Raw genomic sequence first — 19,382 nt, forward strand, 5'->3', positions numbered from 1 at the left:
ATTGAGAATGTAAAATATTGTCATCCTCAAAATGTGCAAGACTGTTTGACAACTCTAACCGATGGGGCCATGAGAAGTTTAGGACACTGGTGAGAAAAAGTAACATTTAAATATAATTATTATTTTCTTTATTGTTGTAATAAGAGAGATTTTTTTTATGAGATGTGCATTTTAAATATATATTATTATTAGAAATGCATCTACATCTGGGATATTTGTCAGTATATTTCATGATGTTTGGCAGAGGTCAGTGAAGGAAACATTTCAGAGGAAAAAGAACCATTTTCTTGTGTTTGTTAAACGTGATGAAAACGCAGCAACTCTTAGTTCAAGTGATAATACTCTAAAGGAAACATAATTTTAAATATTTTAATCAATTTCTGCCAGTATATCCTCCTAAATAGACCTTTAATCCAATAAACCTCTAAAAAGATATTTGCTTTCCTGTCTGATCAGTTTTTATGACACCGGTCCAGACTGACTCTCACTGATTAACGGTTTTGTGGACCACCAAAGCTGCAGAACCTGAGAAAGTGTGATTGCATTTAGTAACTTTTGTTTGCATGTACATTTTACATTTACAAATTTTATTTGATACCTATTTTGCATGTCAAACAGGCTCTTAATGGCAATAAATATTCAACATGATAGAAACGGTGATCAGAAATGATGACAAAGCACTGCACCTTTATAAATCTCTATGTAAATCTTCAAATAAAGAAAAAAAGGATGAAAACTTGCACAAAAGCAAAAAAAAAAAAAAAAGAATGCAAAAAGAATGAACTCCTTTTTCTCCAAACATGTTCAAATCTCAACCTCAGAAAACATTGTTAAGTTTTGGCTCTTTGTATTTAGGGAAAATTCTTGATAAAGACTGACTCTTCCACCAAACCTTTTCAGACAGGTGGAGTGGAGGAGGCAGACACAAGTTACATTAAAATGCAGAGCCAATTACAGATTTAATTTAATATGTCTACTTGTTTAAATTAAGTATTCTATCTAAGTTGAAGGGACAGACTTCACTCTGTGCTCAGACCTACGGCGACCACGTCACCGTGGCTCTCAGAGACCGATCTCAAACGGCTGCAGCAGCTTAAGGGCTGAGCAATATGCAGAAAATACCTAAAAAACATGACTGGCTCTTGATGAAATCTGAGCTGCAGTTAAATTATTCCGTTTTGATAAATAGGAAAACAAAGGAACAGTGGTTACCATTGTCAATAATTGATCTATTTAAGAAAAAAAGGCAGCGAGCCCCTTACCTTGCCTCTGGTTTGTTTGCATGGTCATTGTTGCTCTCATCACCCGCACTGTGCTTTCATAAGTATGTATAAATCATAACCAGTCATAACCCTGGTGCAGGTTGTGGTAATAAACTGTTAATAAACACATGATCGACACATCTGAAAGTACTGATAAACAATTGTCTCTCCACAAAGGACATGTAGGGTTCAAGTGTCTTCATAAAAAAATGGGGTTCAGACAGACGAGTAACTGCCCAACACAGGTAGTAGGTCCATACTTTTTCACAAAGTTAGGTAAATGCACTTTTTGTCCTGGTTTCTTCAAAGATCTCGACGCAGGGCAAACAATGAGGAGTACCACTCAGTTTTTTCCTCATTTCCCCTCACTGTGTGAGAGAGCGGGGATGCTGGACGGGAGACGAGTGCAGCAGGCTGCCAAATGCTTGGAAGTGTGATGGGAGGACAGAAGATGAGGGAGGTGAGGCAGACGGCAGGCTGAATTCCACCTGCAACCCGTGGGCGGAGCCAGTCCCGCCGCCTGCTGTATCACAGTCAGGGCCCTCAGAAGCAAAAGGTCCACCACACATGTGGAGCTGGTAAAAACAGGAGCCCGGGAGGCGATGGTCGTCATGGCAGGACGGAGGGCTCCCGCCAGCCCACTGGGAGCTCTGGGGGGAGGGCTGGGACTGGAGCTGAACCAGAGCTGAGGGACAACAACTGCTTGAGCCGGGATCCCGCAGGTCGTCCATGGGCGGGAGAGAGAAGGGACAGCCAAACAACTGCTGAGGACATCCGTCACCACACAGGTCTGACAGCTCCATCACCAGCTCACCATCTGGACAGATGTGTTTCACAGGACAGAAAAACAAAAAAACTCTTTTAATCCTGCTTCATTTGTTCCAGAAATGTCCACATACTGTACTTTTTAAATTAAATTCCCATCATCCCAAACATTCTTTGTAAAACTTAAAACTTGTGTACACAAAAAGGTATTTCAAAAAGTATTTGTTCCACTTTTATGAAACTGGGATGAACAGACTATAATGGAGATTTCAAAGAAATGTTGCGTTATGAATGACTTCAACTGTAAATCATTGCATTGGTGGGTTTCTCACTAGCTCCGACAGAAGCATAAATCAAAGAGGCTCTTAAATCAACACATATTGTTTTGTTTGCATAAGGCCTTATGAGTTGCCCTCTCTTGCCAAATGCATGTGAACAATTAATCTGCTTAATCATTCAGCACGAGAGGAATATTAATCATTTCTCCATTTTGTTTTGCTGACTTGCATTGTAAATTCCTTATGCGCTGTGCTGTGTTTGTGTTCAAGTTATCGTTTTGCACTGCAGCCAACTGTAACCTTATTCTTCGTGAGTTCAAGTGATTTTTAGATACACAAACATTTAGTTTGAATTTAATTTCCACTTTGAAGCAACAGAGTTGCTCTTTGAGCAGATGTGATGATAAATATCAAATGCAGTTAACTGTATTTCTAATACACAAAATGACTCAATATATCCGACACTATGCTGGATAATTGGTGGTATTTACTAAATGGCCCAAGGAGCCTTTATGGCTGTGTATAGTGCAATAGGGATGGCAACATAGAAGTCAGCACCGCCTCGCTCCCTCCTCAAAAAGCCAAATGTATTTTCCTCTGGGATTTTGGATTATTGCAGAGAAACTCTGTTCCAAACAAACTAAATTTATGATACTTAATTTCAGACATCTAACCAGAAACCATTGACTCTGAGATGAGGGAACCAGGAGTTCTAAAATGCTTACTCCTTTCCAGGATTTAGGACTCATTACTGCATTGCATTATACAATAGCCCTGCACATTTAGGCTCTTATTAGAGTTTGAATATTTACCATATGCAAATTAATGATTTCTGTTCCTAATCACCACGCTATTAGTGTTCTCTCTCTAATTCTCTTTTGTCGCCTTCTTTACCTGCAGGCCCAGCCTGCTTTCTGTGGCCTGTCTGGACCGAGTTCATGGCCTTAAGAGAAAGCGGGGAGTTCGTCTGCGGCGGGGACGGCCCTCCTCCTCTGGAGCACCATGTCAACAGGTGTGCATGCACACACACACACACACACACACACACACAGACACAGACGCAGACATGCATACATGCGCACACAAACACAACAACACAAGACACACAAGAAGCAAGACAATAGCGGGGAAAACAAAGGAGGTGAGACAAAAAAATGATTCAAAAAATAAGATAATGGATATGTGATGTCAACATAAAAGGCAAACCATGTAATCAAAATAAGACATTCAATAGACAAAAATGAAATCCATAGACCTGAATATGAAACATGATGGATAGCGGAAAATAATGGTATCGAGAACACGTGTTTGACATGGTGTGTATGGTTTATGTTTATGGTCTTTCTGTTTTCAGCATTATTGAAAAAAACTAAATCATTCAGGCACATCTTATTATTGTTTTTCCCATATGTAACAGTCAATTATACACCAGTAATAAGTGTAACAGAGTCGAACGTCTGATTGTAATGTGAAATATTATAATTACACAAAATCTGTGTAAATAGATATATCCTGACATGTAATGCCTCCACAGTCAATATGTGGAACTTCTGAGACTTAGTTGCTTTACTTCTACGTTCCCATCCGAGGGTCTCCCCAATATATGTGTGTCCCGCCTTTACTTCTGGCCCTTAGCCATTGTTCATCTAAACACTACGCTAAATACTACTGGTTACAAGTATTCTCTATTTGCCAAATGGTGGCCCTCAGCGCTCTGTGACCAGATGAAGCTGTGATTAAATGAGTGTTTTTGTCTGAGCTTTTACTCTACATGTATGAGCTTGGGAACACTTGCTGTAAACATGAGATCATGGAAATTGTTTCTCTTGGATATTATGGCTTTTACCTGGTTTGTCCAGGTCCAGGCTCGACTGGGGAGGTAATGGGGACTCCAGCTGCCCAGTGCCCATGGAGCTGTGAGACAACAAGCCTGAATTGTTGTTGCTTGCCTCCATCTCTGCAACGTCACCGTCCTGGTCTCCTTCCTCCCTGCATCACACAATTAAACAACTGTTAGCATAGTAGGATGTGCATTTATAATAAAAGGTTATCAAGACACAAAATCAGATTACACGCAAAAGAACAAGAACAACACACCGTTAGGCTCAGACCCTCTCCCGCTCTTCAAATAACATGGAGGTGTTTTGGTGCTCAAAGAATTATAAAATAGCCTTAAAAAAAATCAACGTTTGTTCCAAAACTGCAGCTCTTTTACTATGGATATCAAGATTCATACGCAGTATTTTTTGGGTATACAGTTGTTTCACACATTAATTTGTAATTTGTAATTTAGGTGCACTTACCACACAGATGTATGAATGGCATAACTTTAACAGGATAGTTTGCAAAAGCATTGACTAGTAATGCAGTTATTGTACATCTTAAAGCAATGCAATGGCAAAAATAAATAAAACCAACTACGGAGGAGATTTTCAATTATAGATACGCAATGGATTGCTGCTACAACTAATGGGAATTAATAAATAAACAGCTTCAAAAAAGGTCTGTTGTTACTGAAAGAGGTTGTCGGAATAGGACTGTGGTAGATTTAATGGACATGGGATTCTTTACTACAGGGGCACAGAGAATATAAGCATAATCTGAGACTTAAAGCCAAAAATATAAAGTTTCAAATGACCCACAGCCTTAAAGTTGTTTTATTTTCTTTCTATGATCTTATACTCAAGGTTTTCAGCAAATTGAAAGCGGGTAATAGAAAGCACTCACATGCCTGATCACAAATCGTGTATGTTTAGGTGTGATCTCTCGCTCTACATATAGATATTTATCTCACACATTTAGCATGATTGGACCATGGATCTTTCATTAGTGTTTCAGTAATACTCACATGCTCCCTGACTGCAGGCTGAACTTCTTGCGGCTGAGCCTGGTGGCCTGCTGGGTAAAGTACTCATGACGGTCAGACTTCTTCCACATGTAGTAATACTCCACACACTCTCCAACGGAGCGCGTTCGTACCTGAGGAGAAGAAAAACTTTGTTGTTTTTGGCTAACAAATAGATGTCCCAGCAGGTAAATAAAAAGTCAGAATCAGACATTAAACATCAGCAGAGATTCAGCAGAGCTCTTACCTTATTAGCCTGAATGAGGTGGAAGTTTTTCCCGTAAACCCGATAGCCGTGCTCAAAGCTCCTGCACTCCTCCTCGCTCCAGGCACAAAGCTCTTCTAAAGAAGGGGTGAAAAGCACCACAAGTATTTTAGCACTTTAGCACCTTTTTACCAGACTGTTCTAGCTGTTATATTAGGTCTTTACCCACTTAGTCATTTTATCCAGACTACTAATGATTACTGATTAAAAATCTCACTGTGAAAATATTTTTTAAAAGCACCAATAGCTGACCCTACAATATTATTGCAATATAGATATCAGGACATTTGGTCAAAATTACATGATATTTGATTTTCTCCATATAACTCAATACTATTTGAAACAATATCAGTGGAGTAAGGATTGACTCACCTTCTGTTGCATGCGGCATATTTATTTGTTTATCTGTTTATTTATCTATTTAATTAAAAGGGACCGTGTACAGTTTAAAACATAAATGTTATCATTTGAGGCACCGTACTACATTATACCTTAAAAATTCATATCTGCAGTCCCTCGGCAGGTCAGAGCAAAGACACAGCACAATAATATAATGATTTAAAGTTGAACAATAAAATGAAAAAAAACACAACAGCACAGGACATGAAGTGATACAAAGAGGAAGTGACAAGACAGATATAACATAAAACCACACAAAAAAGCACCTCACACACAAAACACACAATAAAAAGCCACACACATCCCAAGTGAATGCTTGTCAAATAAAAAGCGAGTTATAAAGTTCAGATTTCAAAGTCGGTGAGTACTGAGCTGAATAGATTTTAACAGTTTTTTCAAGGTGGTTTTGAAAATACTGATAGGTTCAGCTCCTGACCTTGTTTCACTGGTTTGCAGCTTTTGTAAAAAAAGGTGATTGCCCAAATGCAATGTGACAAAATAGTATGTTACTCTGTCATACAGAGGATAATATTGAGGATCTAACAGAACTTACTGAGCGAGTTTACACAAAGTCACATAATGGAGGAAGGGCCAAACCATTCGTATTGCATGAACCAGACATAAATATAAAAATAATGTAAAATCCTACAGTGAAAATGCAAGGGCTTTTTACACATAATGACATGGTAGGCTCCTTTTGTGGAATGGAGGAACATTGGTCCCAAACAATCACTTTTGTAAATTATTCAGGCCAAGTGGAAGGATGAAGTGAGTGACAGGGCTGTTAAAAATTGCGAGGGGCATTTTTTTCATTTAAAAAAATTAATTGATTTAGCCATGCAATGGCTGCAGAAAGACTGACTAATAACAGCATGAGGCTTCTGTCAAAATCAAAGAACATATTTATTTATCAGAGCACTCACAAGAATTTAGGAACGATGCTCTGTTGGATCAACCAGACTAAGTGACATGTCTAACTAAGCCTTTGTCTGCTGATTTAATCTGCTCCATTTCAGTACTGTGGACAGCGCCGCATCTTCACACGCACCCTGGCACCCACACTTAACAAACAGGGCTCTCCATGCTTCCAAAACAACAGCTGATAGACCATCACATGTATCTCAGTCAATAATTTTGGTGTTTTGACAAAAACCCCTAAAGACGCCTTGTGGCGTCAGGCAAGAAACAAAAGGGCTTGTGCTCTTGATGTCAAGTCTCCCAAGCATCTTAAATATTTGGGCTGCTGCTTATTTTTGAAACACACAGTGCATCATAAACTCTCCTCCATTGATCACAGAGGAGACACATCTTCCCACTCTGAGAATCACTGAGTTACCGTTTATCGCTGCTCATGGAGTCAAGCAGGGATCGTTTAGTCTACAGCTGTGAGAAGTAACTCTAAATAATGTTGGGAAAAATACTGACACTAAAAACTTTGGAAAATTAAAAGTAATTACATACAACTTTTTATTTTTACTCTGAGAAATATTTCATCAATCAACATAATGCTCACGATTTTGAGTGAAAAATAAATTAGTTTAATAGCAAGTTAGAAAAAAGACCGTAACAACAGGGCGGTTCTTACCACTGAACACTTTCACATTGAAGCGTAATCGTCTCAGTGCCTCTTCTGCATTGAAGTTGCATTTCACTAATTCATACAGTGCCTGAGTATCAAGAGAAAAGGAAGCGGATGAGCCAAATGAATCAGATCATTAAGTGCATTGCTAAAGAGTACTTCTGTAGCGTAGGTGGGAAGTTCACATATGTGACTACAGTACACAGTATGACTGGAACGTACATAGCATAACTGGCAGTGTTTTCAGGAGTGCAATTTAAAGTTTCTATACCTGTTGGTTGTCTCGGACAGTGTGCCCGTGTGTTTGTGTGAATGGTGCCCCCTCCTGAGCATATGTTCTCTGTGCATTAAGCAGGAACTCCTCCACTTCCTGCACAGGCAGAACACCTGGCCTCCACAGCAACTGGTCCTCATTGCTGCAGGCTAGAGGAACAAAGAAAGGTAGAGAGAATGAGGGGAAATGCAGTGGAAGGGGAAGAAAAAAAGGATGAGGAGTTAGGGCAGGGAGGAAGAAGGGACAACTCACAAGAGACAGAAAAAGAGACCGTGAAGTACAACTGAGATGTGATTGGCAGCATCTTCTCTGATACCTCAAGTGGGAGTTGCCAAAGTCTGCATTTTTTTTCAAATTCTACATAGAGGTGCTTAAATCACCATTTCATACAACATATTTTAACTTTATCTCCCTAAATTGGCAGTTTAACTTGTTTCTAAGACCTGTGACCTGTGTCCACAAGGTGCTCATTTTTTCTGAGTGCCAGGACCTTTTTTTTAATTGTTCCCAATGACAAGAGAGTGTATGCAGCTGCATGCGGCCACCTAGAGAAAAAGCACTGCACCTCGAGCTTTTTTTTTACTCTGTACTACTCTGTACTCTGGCTTTTTTGTGCAGCCACTCTAAGCGCTTACAGTTGAAAATCTCTGAACTTTTCAGAAAGGCCCTAGTGTTGTCAAGGTCACTACTTTAGTTATTGTCTGACCAAACTGTCAGGCAGAAACTATCACAGCAAAGACAGAAAATTCCCACTTGTAGGAGCAGTTTAGCCAGACACTAAATGTTGCTGTTGAGTGTTGTGCTTTTATCCCCATTTGTGTTGCAACTGTGTATTCAGCTCTCTTTTAACATAATGTTACCGAGCTCACTTTAATGTCAAGATATTGTCATCAAAGAAACAAAACCCACACATAGTACATTATTTTTTTAAAGCGCTGGGAGCACTGGGAGCACTTCTTTATGAAGTGCTAGGATGAAGTGCTCCCCAGCGCCTCTTCTCTGCCAAAGAAAAACGCTATGTGGACACATGCATTAACCCTAGCAGGGCAAGATCTTTTCAGCTGCTCACCTCTCTCCTGGTAGGTGTGCGAGCAGAGTGGAGGGATTTTTGCCTGGTACTTTGAGCCAACCATGATCTCCTGAGAATGAAATCAAACACAGTCTGTCATAGCTCTGAAATGGATCATAAATGCTAATAAAGGCTGACATTTTATTAAAGTCTGTGCTGTGTGGCGAAAGCCAGCAAGTTACTGGCTAATGGTCCTGTTGTAATCAGGTCACATGTTCTAGGGGTTAGTTGGTTTCAGTTGGTCAAGCAGAGTGGTCTGACGGATTAAACATCAGACATTCATACAGTACATGATTTATACTCAAGAACAAAGGACAGTAATGTGAAGAAGAGATGTGATGTTTAGCGTAACGAAAAGGAAGGATGTGTACAGCTGTCACGACTGTCAAGATATCTTTTGCTTTTGCAATAATTCATATTCATATTTGGTTTATTTGCTCATTTCAGTGTGTCATTTCCAAAACAATTTAAAAAAAACAATGATACATTTTTTCTCATAATACTTCTACACATCCCATGAACAAACAGAGCAGGAAGAAGAAAAACTTGTAATACCTTACCTATCCCCTTTCTTACTAATAACAGAAGCTACTGTAGATACAGATACAAATGACCAACCTCTCTGAATGCACCTTTCCTTTTTTTTCCACGAATCAAATAATCATATACATAATTAAATGTAAAAGAGACACACTACTAGAGTGTAAGTGACACAAAAAACAGTATTTTGTCATTTTTTAATGTCAGGTGCTTTCTAAAGAGATCATGAGACGTGTATTTGTGCCCTACCTTGTGCTCTTCATTGGAGGGAATCGAGGCGTTGTCAGAGTCCTCATCTGATGAGCTGACTAATGTGTCTTTGTCTCCACCTGAGAGATCAAAAAACATAAGAGAGGATCAGGCGAATTCATGGGGAGGTTTTTCTCATTTTTAATTTTTTTGACTAATTTATCTGGCCTTTTTGATTTATTTAAATACTGATCTGTCATAAAGTCATATCCATCACTATAACATTTTTTCAAACAGCATTTATGAAAGTTCAGATTTGTTTTTTTCTATAGTTTATTATTCAAACAGCTTATACCATTGAGATAAAACATCTCAAGGCAAAACCCCCTATAAAAAATAAGAATGCAATTAATCTAATTTAGTATAAAATAAAAGGAAAAAGCAGTGAGCAGACAAAAAATCAAAGAGGAACAAGGCACCCTCTCTCTTTTACTTTTTAGAGAAACTGTGTGCTCAGTTAATCTCCAGTATACACAAGGGAGACAAAAGCAGTGTACCTGCCATATATTTGGTTTTCGTGATATTTTGTGGACTCAGCACCAATACTGTCACTACCGAGGGAAAGCTAAACATATTTATACTCCCTCAGTTCAGACTTGTTTGACATCATTCAGTCATACAAAGCCAGACACATAACGCAGTACATGCTGCCATACCAAGAAGCTCCCAAATCACATTATACGGAAATAAACACATCAAAAGCTTTCATGTAATTTTCTGACGTTACAAACTCTGGCATGTCATGCTCTTGAAATGCACTGACTGGATGCAAGTAACAAGCTGCAGTCTCAGCAAAGCACTGACTTAGATTCTAACAACAAGATAATATTTCACCAAAAACAAAGACTCAAGGAATGATCCTTTCTTTCAGTGCAACTACAGCTTTATCAGAAAAGGCCCTGAGTGTGCGTATGGCTCTAAAACTGTTCCATCTGAGTATAATTTATGAAGCTTAGCCTCCATTTACTTACTTTTCTATAAATGTACGTCTTTGTGTGTGTTACCTTGGAGGCGGCGGAGCAGATCTGAGGTGTTTGAGGTGACTGAGGGGGTGAGATCATCAGCTGACGATTCTTCTTCCTCCTCCCCAGGAAAGAGATCCTCAGTTATCTGATCCTGTACAATAAAGATAAGAACAATAGCACATTATAGCAAAGCACAGCAAAGAACACAGATTATACACAGATTATACACAGATTATATATAATATTATATTTCAGAAATTATCTGCGTTCTTAGCGTTGTATCTCACTTTGTCCAGTGTCATGCCTGGCAGGCTGGCAGCCATGTGACAGGTTTCCTTCTCTGGATCTGACATCGTGTAGCCGTACAGAGCCAGCAGCTCCTCCAAAGGAAGCTCACCGGCCTGCAAACAGAGAGTTACAGAAGGAGACAGCAACAGGTGGAAGGAGATTATTGGGTTACTTCCACATTTCTTCATTAAAACCTCCTCTAGACATCTTACAGTACTAGGCATTAATATTTTTCCTGAAAATTAAACATTTTTTGTTGCAGGAGCAGAAGCACACTTTACTGGGAATTTCGAGAAACTGACTTACATTTAAGGTAAAACTTCAGTTCAATCAATACGCACTGGTCATATTTCAAGCAACACTAAATGCAACAAGAAGAAATATGCATAAACCCATGGGTTCCCAGCCTGACAGCTTTGGTGTATTAATTGAAAGTAATAACAATTACAACACCATTTATATTAATAAACTCTCAAATGAACATGGCATAAACTTCACCGGCAGCTTGAACTTGTCTATAACTGTGAGAAATATAGAATGCAAAGTTCATTGCGTGTAATCTGCATACTGAGCCTCATGAAAGTGCTTTTTGTCTATTTTTCTTTGTTAAATAAACCCTTTTTTAAAGCAACTAATTTAGCGTTTTCATTTCATTAAGGTGGAACAGAATCTATATTCTGCTCTTCATTGTTAAATTTTAATTTCTGAAGCGATAAGTATACTTTGTACCTACCAGACTATTTGGCGAACACCTAGAACTTAACTAGTTTATCCTATTTTCCAGTCTTTAATTTTCTCAGAGAATGGGAAATTGTTTGGACGTGTATTCACAGGAATCCTATTTTCTGGATATAAACCTTCATAAGTACAATGATCTTATTAACACTCTTGGCATTTTTTTCCTCCTTTGCCCAAATATCTCCATAGCTCTTACTAAGTTTGCGGAGTCATTGTCAAACGGAAAAACATTCAAAAATAAGAATACAAGAATGGACAAGGGACAAATTCTATCTGGTTATCTTCACAGACTAAAATCCAGAACAGCTCTTTTCATATCAGTTGTAAATCTACAGCTGTGTGTTTAATATAATTTCCTGAGCGTGGTTTCCAAAGGAAGTTTTCTTCTGATCCCTGAAACTTGGTAAGAGGACTAACAGTTTCATCTATCCTAAATATGCTATTTAGCCAAGTTTGCCAAAACAAAAAGGACACTTTTTGCCAGCATTGGCAATGAGTGCCTACTCTGCAAAGCAACCAAAAAAGGATGATAGACTTTTCAAGAAAATGACACAAAACAGATGTCAATATCAACAAAGTTGTTTAGGAGTAAATGTTGCTAATAATTTAGATTCCTGTTAACTGGAGGTGAAGGGTCACAACTGAGCTAAAGTTAGCTTGAGCCTTGAATCACAGCTTGTCCTCCGCCTCATCCCCGCCACTACAGACCACCTCATCAACAGGAGAGCAGGCTTCTTAGCCAGGCCCCGAGTCAGCAGCCGCAGCAACCCAAATCCAGCCCGCTCAAAATAACCCCAGCTCTGAGGAACAGGACAACCACGACTCCCCGCCATATCAGCAAACTTTCTGTTGCTGCCGTTACACGGATTAGACCCGGTGCTGCCGCTGGGCACCAGCTGGTCACCCTCTTTTACACCTGGCACTGAGGAGCTTGTGCTGGCCAAACTGTAGCCACTATAGCCGACGCCTAAAGGTCCGTCTCTGGAGCTGCTGCCTGCAGTCCAAAGCGGTGGGGAGCGAAGCAGGAGGAAAGAGGGGCCACTAACTCTGTAATTCTTGTCACATTTGTTGTCTGATAGAAAGAGAGTTCGAGGGCGAAGCAAGGAGGGGCCCGGCAAATTGGCTGCAAGCAACTGTACAATAAAATAACATTAAATAAATCCATGTATGGCGAAACGCTAGGTTACTGGTTGTCTGCTGGGAGGGGCTTAGGACTCAAACTTAGCCTTTTTTTTAATGCCTTTTCCAGATTTCTGCCCACCCCAGCTTTTACTGCTGCTAATTAAACATGTTTTGTTAGCACATTACTCCACCTAATCACTAAAAGACAGAAAGGAAAGATAGTGACACTTTGTAGAGGTTGGGGGTGTTTTTGTACAGCTCCTGTCAAAAAGTCTTACTGTGGGCTCTGACACAGAGATTTAACTTTTAAGGACAAGATGCACTGTGAGGTGGTTATGGAATATAAACAGTGAATGGCAAGAGTTTTCTCTCTGTATCTGTTTAGAGAGCTATATCTGTTCGCATCCAAATAAGGTTTTTCACATTCACTTATATTAGGTAATGAATGTTATGGTGCTTTGATTGACTTATTTAAAACTGTATTGTTTACGTGATGTTTTTGTTTTGTTTTTTTCTATCTTGAAAACCTAATTTTAGATACATTTTAAAGAAACTTTAGCGACACCACGGTCAGTTATTGGGTTTACACATTAATTTTCCAATATTAATAATAAGAATAAAGTGACTATGGGTGTGTGGGTGAAACTTTCTTTTGAAGACTGTGGTTTTCATACAGCAACTATCTTTAATGTACGCGGACATGGCTGAACTTGACCGTACAGTGTGGGACTGCGCTGCCATCTTCATGGGGCGAAACTTCTCCTCCAACTCCTCTATGGCCCGTTAAGACTGCGTCTCCTGCTGAGGGCCTTCATCACTGAACCTCATCCGCTCTCTACTAGGCCACAACCTCCATACTTGTCTTCAGAGGCTTTTCGCCCACCTGCAGACACAAACAAACACAATGTCATTTGCACCAACAATCAGCGTCATGTAAAACAGCATGGGGATGCATTAGTACATGGCAGCACATTCCTCTGTGCGTCCATGACACACGTGCACACAGAAACAACATGAGGGATCACATAGTGGCTGATCCTGGCTCATCCCATTACAGATCAGCTGACTCCTGCCTTTTAAACCACACTGTAAAATCTGACAATCTGATCTTACTTAAAATAATCTTTAAATTACCCGACTGCCTTGAAAAAGGAAAGTCAATGTATATGTTAAACTTAATTTATATTTACTCCATATGTAATTTGTAAGTTTATTTAAAATTAAGCTGTATTTACTTAATTTCGTGAAGTTGTTTCAACTTAAAAATGACATTTTAATGCATCTTGTTATTTCTAAGTGTTAGCAACTTCAGTAAAACAAGTTAGTCTGACTTAACTTGAAAATCACAAAGACAATGTTGCCAAATGTTAGGAGATCTTCAAGTTTTGTTAACATGTTTAAGAAAATGCAAATATGATTGACTAGTTTGCAATAAGCAGAAGACACATATGTAGCACAATAAACTTGGTTAACTGAAGATGCTACAACTTGGAAAGACTGATTTAACTTAACTTGTCATCGTTAAGTTGCAACAACTTCACAAATGTAAGTAAATATGACTACATTTTAAGTAAACGTAACAATTTGATATATTGTAAACATAAATTAAGAATAATAGTTATATCTACTTACTTTTTACAAGGCAGTTGTTTTCCTAGATTTGTCAGAGTAAAATCAACTTGTCAGATTTTACAGTGCACCCTTTTTTAAACTTATGCTGTAGATTTTTGTATCATTCAAAGAATCATACTCTGCAGTAAATCTCCTACAGAATAATCAAACAACTCTCAGCAGATTTGGTTTTGCTTATAACAAAATAGCCAATGGTTTTTCATATGGGGTGAAAACACATTTTCCTACTGTGTCGACATGTTTTCTAATATAGGCTTTGGGCTAAAAAGTCAATGTGGGACATGTGTCTTTGATGAAGACATGCAAGTTGAGGCCACATGAGAGTTACAGAAGTGAAAAACTTCGGGTAGTAGGCTACAGAACAAGGCTGTGGGAAGATGTAAACAATCCCACTCTGTTTATTGGATTATATTATACTTCTAAAGACTAAAAAACTGTCTAAATAAGTTGTAAAAGTCCGGTGTGGCTCTCCCAACCCACCGGGTGCTGTCTGTCTGACCAGGGGCGCTTTCCTGTGACTGGTGCTGAACGTCTCTTCCTCTCCCCGGCTTACTGAGCAGCACAAGAAGGAAATAAACTAGTTGTGAATATTTCCGAAAGAGTTCACCGCCGCTAAGTCATGACATCTCTCCCAACTTTTTCACCAAGTCCACTTTCTTTCCGGGGCGCACCTGATCAGCACCACGGCGTTAGACCCCGCCGGGCTCCCTATTGTTTTCTACGGATTTACTATCAAGGCGGAGGGAATGGCTCTTTAAAGCTAAGAACGCGGAGAGAGGCGATACGCTGAAGAGGTTCTCCATTTCTTCCTCCGCTCCCCGGTTAAAATGCCCCCGTAGCTCCCTTTAAGCCGGCGTCCACCGGCCGGCGGAACCGTCGACACCCGTGTGTGCCGTACGGAGCGACACAAGTCTCAAATTCAGTCCATTTTTTCTATAATTTGAGTCATTACATTCCTCGTTTTCGCTCACTTACCTCCGCCATTCCGTTTCTGCGCAAGCTGACTATTGCCCGGATGTTGTAGGTCTGCTCCTCTGTACAGCTCCACTGTTTATTGCCGCAACGATTCAGCAGCAGCGACTACATGCTGCTGCTTACTTTGACTTTTATTGACTATTTCCAGGTAATTCGGCTGTTTTTGTGTCGCTCGACAGCTGGCATTTAAGAATTTCCATATTTAGTTTATGGAAATTGCCCTCCTGCTTTCGGTATCAGTTCTTAAATTGTGCTCTCGTGCGCAGTGTTTTTAAAACAAGTTTCAAAATAAGGTAAAACTAAAAGGCATTTTTAATACAATATTGTGCAAAAGTCATAGGCCACCCAAAAGCTTTGTTATTTTAGCAAGTTTTTAATGACCATATAGAATTATTTCTCGTGTCTTTTTACTAAAATGCAACAAGAACACACAGGAAATTTGTATACAGTATTAAAAACAGAATATTCCAGAAAAAAACCTCTTCAACAGGCTAAAGTTGCAAGTAGTGTATTTAGTGTGACCTCCTTTTCCACTTAGCATGTCTTGAGCTCTCTTGGGCAGACAATGTGAGATTTTTAATACTAATCCTATTTAGGAAAACTTCAAGATGGTCTGCTGGAGAGCTCAAGAGGTGCTACGTATAAAAGGAGGTCACACTAAATATTGACCTCTGTCTGAAAGAAGCCAATTCAACTTTTTTTTTGTTTTACGTTTTTCTTGACTTTTCTTTGCGTTTTAATGCATAGTAGCCAAAATTTTCTATAAAGTACAGAGAAATAAATGTGTGTGCATGCTTGTGTGTTTGTGTTTCTGTGTATGTGTGTGTCTGTATATGTCTGGCACTAATACTAATGCCGCCAATTTATTTTTATTTTGGTAACTTAGTGATTATTGAAGCATTTAGTACTTTTATTATTTTTATCATGTGTGTCTATAGTCTGTGTTCTTTGTAGAAATATATGTCGATACAATAGCCTGCTCTATTGCAAACAAAATCTACTTACAGGTAGCCTACAAATAAAGTAACTTGAACCTGAATGTAATTTCTCAGCCAAAAACATGTCAGTGGTCTAAAGTCATATGGTGACAATAGGCTTGTGCTGTGTATGTGAATGAGGGAGGGGACGGACATGGTTAAAGCAGATAAAGATATACGGCTCTGTCCTCGACCAATGAATGCATACAGCTCTGGAGAGATAGGAGAGGCAGAGTTAATGTATATTTTGACCACACCTTATATTATTCAACCATAACAAACTAATGGATTGAGCCATATGGTGATGATTCACTTAATCCGTCCAGTTAACAATATATAATGTAGGGTGAAACTAAGTTTTAAAAAGAATCACACTCTCTAGTAAAAAGCCAAATAAAAAAAATACAATGTGAAAAAAACACAAATAATACAAACAGGCTCTTGTTAACATGTTTGTTAAACAGACCAGTCTTTCACTGATGTAAATGATAGCATTTGTTAGAGGTGACCCACTGTTATTTGATTTTACCGTATGATCATGGGCTGATTATGAAACATCAGGCCTCTGGGCACAGATGTGCAAAAAGTCCCTCCACCTCTTCTACACAGGGGCAACGCACAGTGGTTTTACTTTTTTGTGTTTGTTTTTACTCTATTTGTAGTTGTTATGTGTGTTTTTAAGATTATTTTGTGTCATTTTTGGTTATTTGGCTCTCTTTGTGGTTGTTTTACCTGTTTTTGTAGTTATTTTGGAGTCTTTTTTCAATTCCTTTGCATCTTTTTGTTCCTCTTTGTGATCATTTTGAGTCTCTTACTGGTCAACATTAGTTAATTAGAGTGATATTTTGCAGGGGATGACCAGGGGGGCAATAATTTGTAGCTCAGTAATCAAGCCATGTGTATAATAAACTGCAGATAATAAGGATCTTCATTTCTGGGGTTTCTTCTTCCTTGCTACACCTTGACAAAGTCGATTCATATCTGTATAAAGTTCACTGATTCACATATAAATCATATATATAAATTAAAGAAAGACAGACAAGCAAAGAAAAGGCATCACTACATCTGGATACACTAGTTTTTATCCCCATATGGATCACAGCTACAGGCCTGAGCACTCCTGTTTCCCAAATGTAAAAAGTTTTGAAATATTCATGCAGCTGTACTTCTGCTTCAACTTGATGTTAGTGAATTTAAAGTGTCTGGACACTGAAGTAAAGTAACAGTGGCTCACTAAAAACTTCAATCCCATAAACTAAACAAGGTTTTTGTTCACTTTACAAATGAACTTTTAACACCCATGTCTTATTAAGAGGATGTTTGCTCATTGTTGTGTCTAAGGTGTTTATTACACCCTATAAAACAGTTCAAAAACAGGTTTAGTTGCTCATGTTTTCTACAATCAGACCGGTTATAACTCCACACTTTCCAGCTGTCGACATCACCTCTGTCATTATGTGTAAAAAGGTATTGCAGAGAAAAGAACTGGGTTTGTGTTCAACAAAAGATTGAACCACACAGAGAAAACAGAACAAAGCACATTTGTTTTCAGGGAGAGTGTGACTACAAGCTCTGGGTTTTCTAACTGTGTCAGGTTTGGTCTGTTTTTGGAATTTGCTGGTTTTGACGTTTTGTATGAATTATTGTAATCAGAAAGTTTGTACTGCCTAACAAATTTTTAATTAATTAATTTTTTAAAAATGTAATTTCCTGTATTTCCTGTAATTTATTGTTGTTGTTGTTGTTTGCACTATTTGTATAATTTACAACTTGCAGAACAGGTAACTTTGATATAGACTTTTTATTTTTACCTTATTATTTACTGTTGGTCAATGGTGCTTTATATATGTATATTTATATAATATTTACTAACACCTATTTTTTCACCCATTTTTGTACATAATAGTCTAAATTATTCTTTACCTTTATTTGTCCTGCTTTACTGTCCTTGTTCCCAGCTGTTCTGTCTATTTATGTGTAAGTAAGTAGGTTGAGAGCAATGAAAAAAAAAAAAAATCTTGTATGTGTTCACAAACGTGGCCATGAAGGTGATTATGATGTGTGTTAAAAAATCCTGTTTATCTTAGGATAAACAGGATCTACTGCAGAGAACAATAGACGTAACCCTACTGGAAATCAATTCAGAGTCACACAATTGTCACAGCGTGTAGCCAACAGGATAACAAAAAGTTGCTGACCTGTATACATCGTGTAGGCAACGCATGGCGAGAAAAGCACGTACTTTTTAAACAAAAACTGTTAGTCGTGTGGCAGACGATTCACATACAGCACATGTTAAATATATACAAACACATGTAGCACATATCTGTTTTTTTAATCTGCACATCTCCTGCAGTATTTGTGTTTGTGTATACTACTGTTTCAAACAATCTGTCTTTTTTTTAAAATATGTTTTGGTTCATATCAAAGAAAAACACATGAGAGGTTTAGGACAATCTGGCTGAATCAACAGGCAGCTCCTCCCTCAGTGAGAGACCTCCCCTCTCTTTAATGACCTCAGTGAAAGGGTTTTATTGGACTCATACAAGAAAAGATGCTACATCGTGCTCTCTGTTTCTTTAGGGTCTTTAACTCTGTGTGTGTGTTTATGTGAAAAAGAAAAGCTGTTCACAAAAAGATCAGTTGGAGGTTTTTGTGAGGCTTTGTTGGTGGCATGTGCTGTGTGTTTTGAGTTTTACTTTACAGCCAAGAAATGTAGTGTCATTTAGTTTACATGTGGAATACTATTGAAATGGCTGTCAGTGTCACTAACTTTGCCTTTCCATTCACATTACATGCTGAAATAAATTACACAAATTATTCTTTACTGTTTTGGCACCAAATTAACACTAGCAGGATAAAGCAAAATCTTTTTAAAAAAAAAAAAAAACACGGGGAAAAGTGGGGTAGCATTATTCGCATTTTTAGAAAATTATAATATATATATATATATATATATATATATATATATATATATATATATATATATATATATATATATATATATATATATGTGTGTGTGTGTGTTGATTTATACTATACAAAGTATAGTATAAAAATCCTTCAGCCATGCCTTTTGGTTTTTTATCACTGGATTGAGTTTGCTCAGTTGTCATGAAAACAGCACTTCAGCTCTTTATGACTTTTTGTCCATATTGGT

The 19,382-nt window shown here is 38.3% G+C and overlaps 1 protein-coding gene across 2 annotated transcripts; it reads right to left on the reverse strand.

Moving 5' to 3' along the window:
• Nucleotides 1-529: 529 nt before the first annotated feature.
• On the reverse strand, nt 530-13,403 carry mier2 (mesoderm induction early response 1, family member 2). 2 transcript variants are annotated; one of them, XM_042512206.2, is made up of 12 exons: nt 13,359-13,403; nt 10,778-10,891; nt 10,530-10,641; nt 9,526-9,605; nt 8,737-8,806; nt 7,665-7,816; nt 7,400-7,481; nt 5,398-5,492; nt 5,154-5,284; nt 4,152-4,294; nt 3,200-3,295; nt 530-2,079 (listed from the first exon to the last, which is right to left on the reverse strand). In XM_042512206.2, exons 1-12 carry the CDS (start codon nt 13,383-13,385, stop codon nt 1,628-1,630), a joined length of 1,554 nt encoding a protein of 517 aa, XP_042368140.1. In that variant the 5' UTR covers nt 13,386-13,403; the 3' UTR covers nt 530-1,627. The 2 variants fall into 2 exon arrangements, with proteins under 2 accessions (XP_042368140.1, XP_087933923.1); XM_088077797.1 differs by lacking the exon at nt 3,200-3,295.
• Between the last annotated feature and the right edge of the window lie 5,979 nt (nt 13,404-19,382).

Source organism: Plectropomus leopardus, chromosome 5 (genome assembly GCF_026936395.1).
Source record: "Plectropomus leopardus strain MGB_pleo_1.0 chromosome 5, ASM2693639v1, whole genome shotgun sequence".
Lineage (NCBI taxonomy): Eukaryota > Metazoa > Chordata > Actinopteri > Perciformes > Serranidae > Plectropomus > Plectropomus leopardus.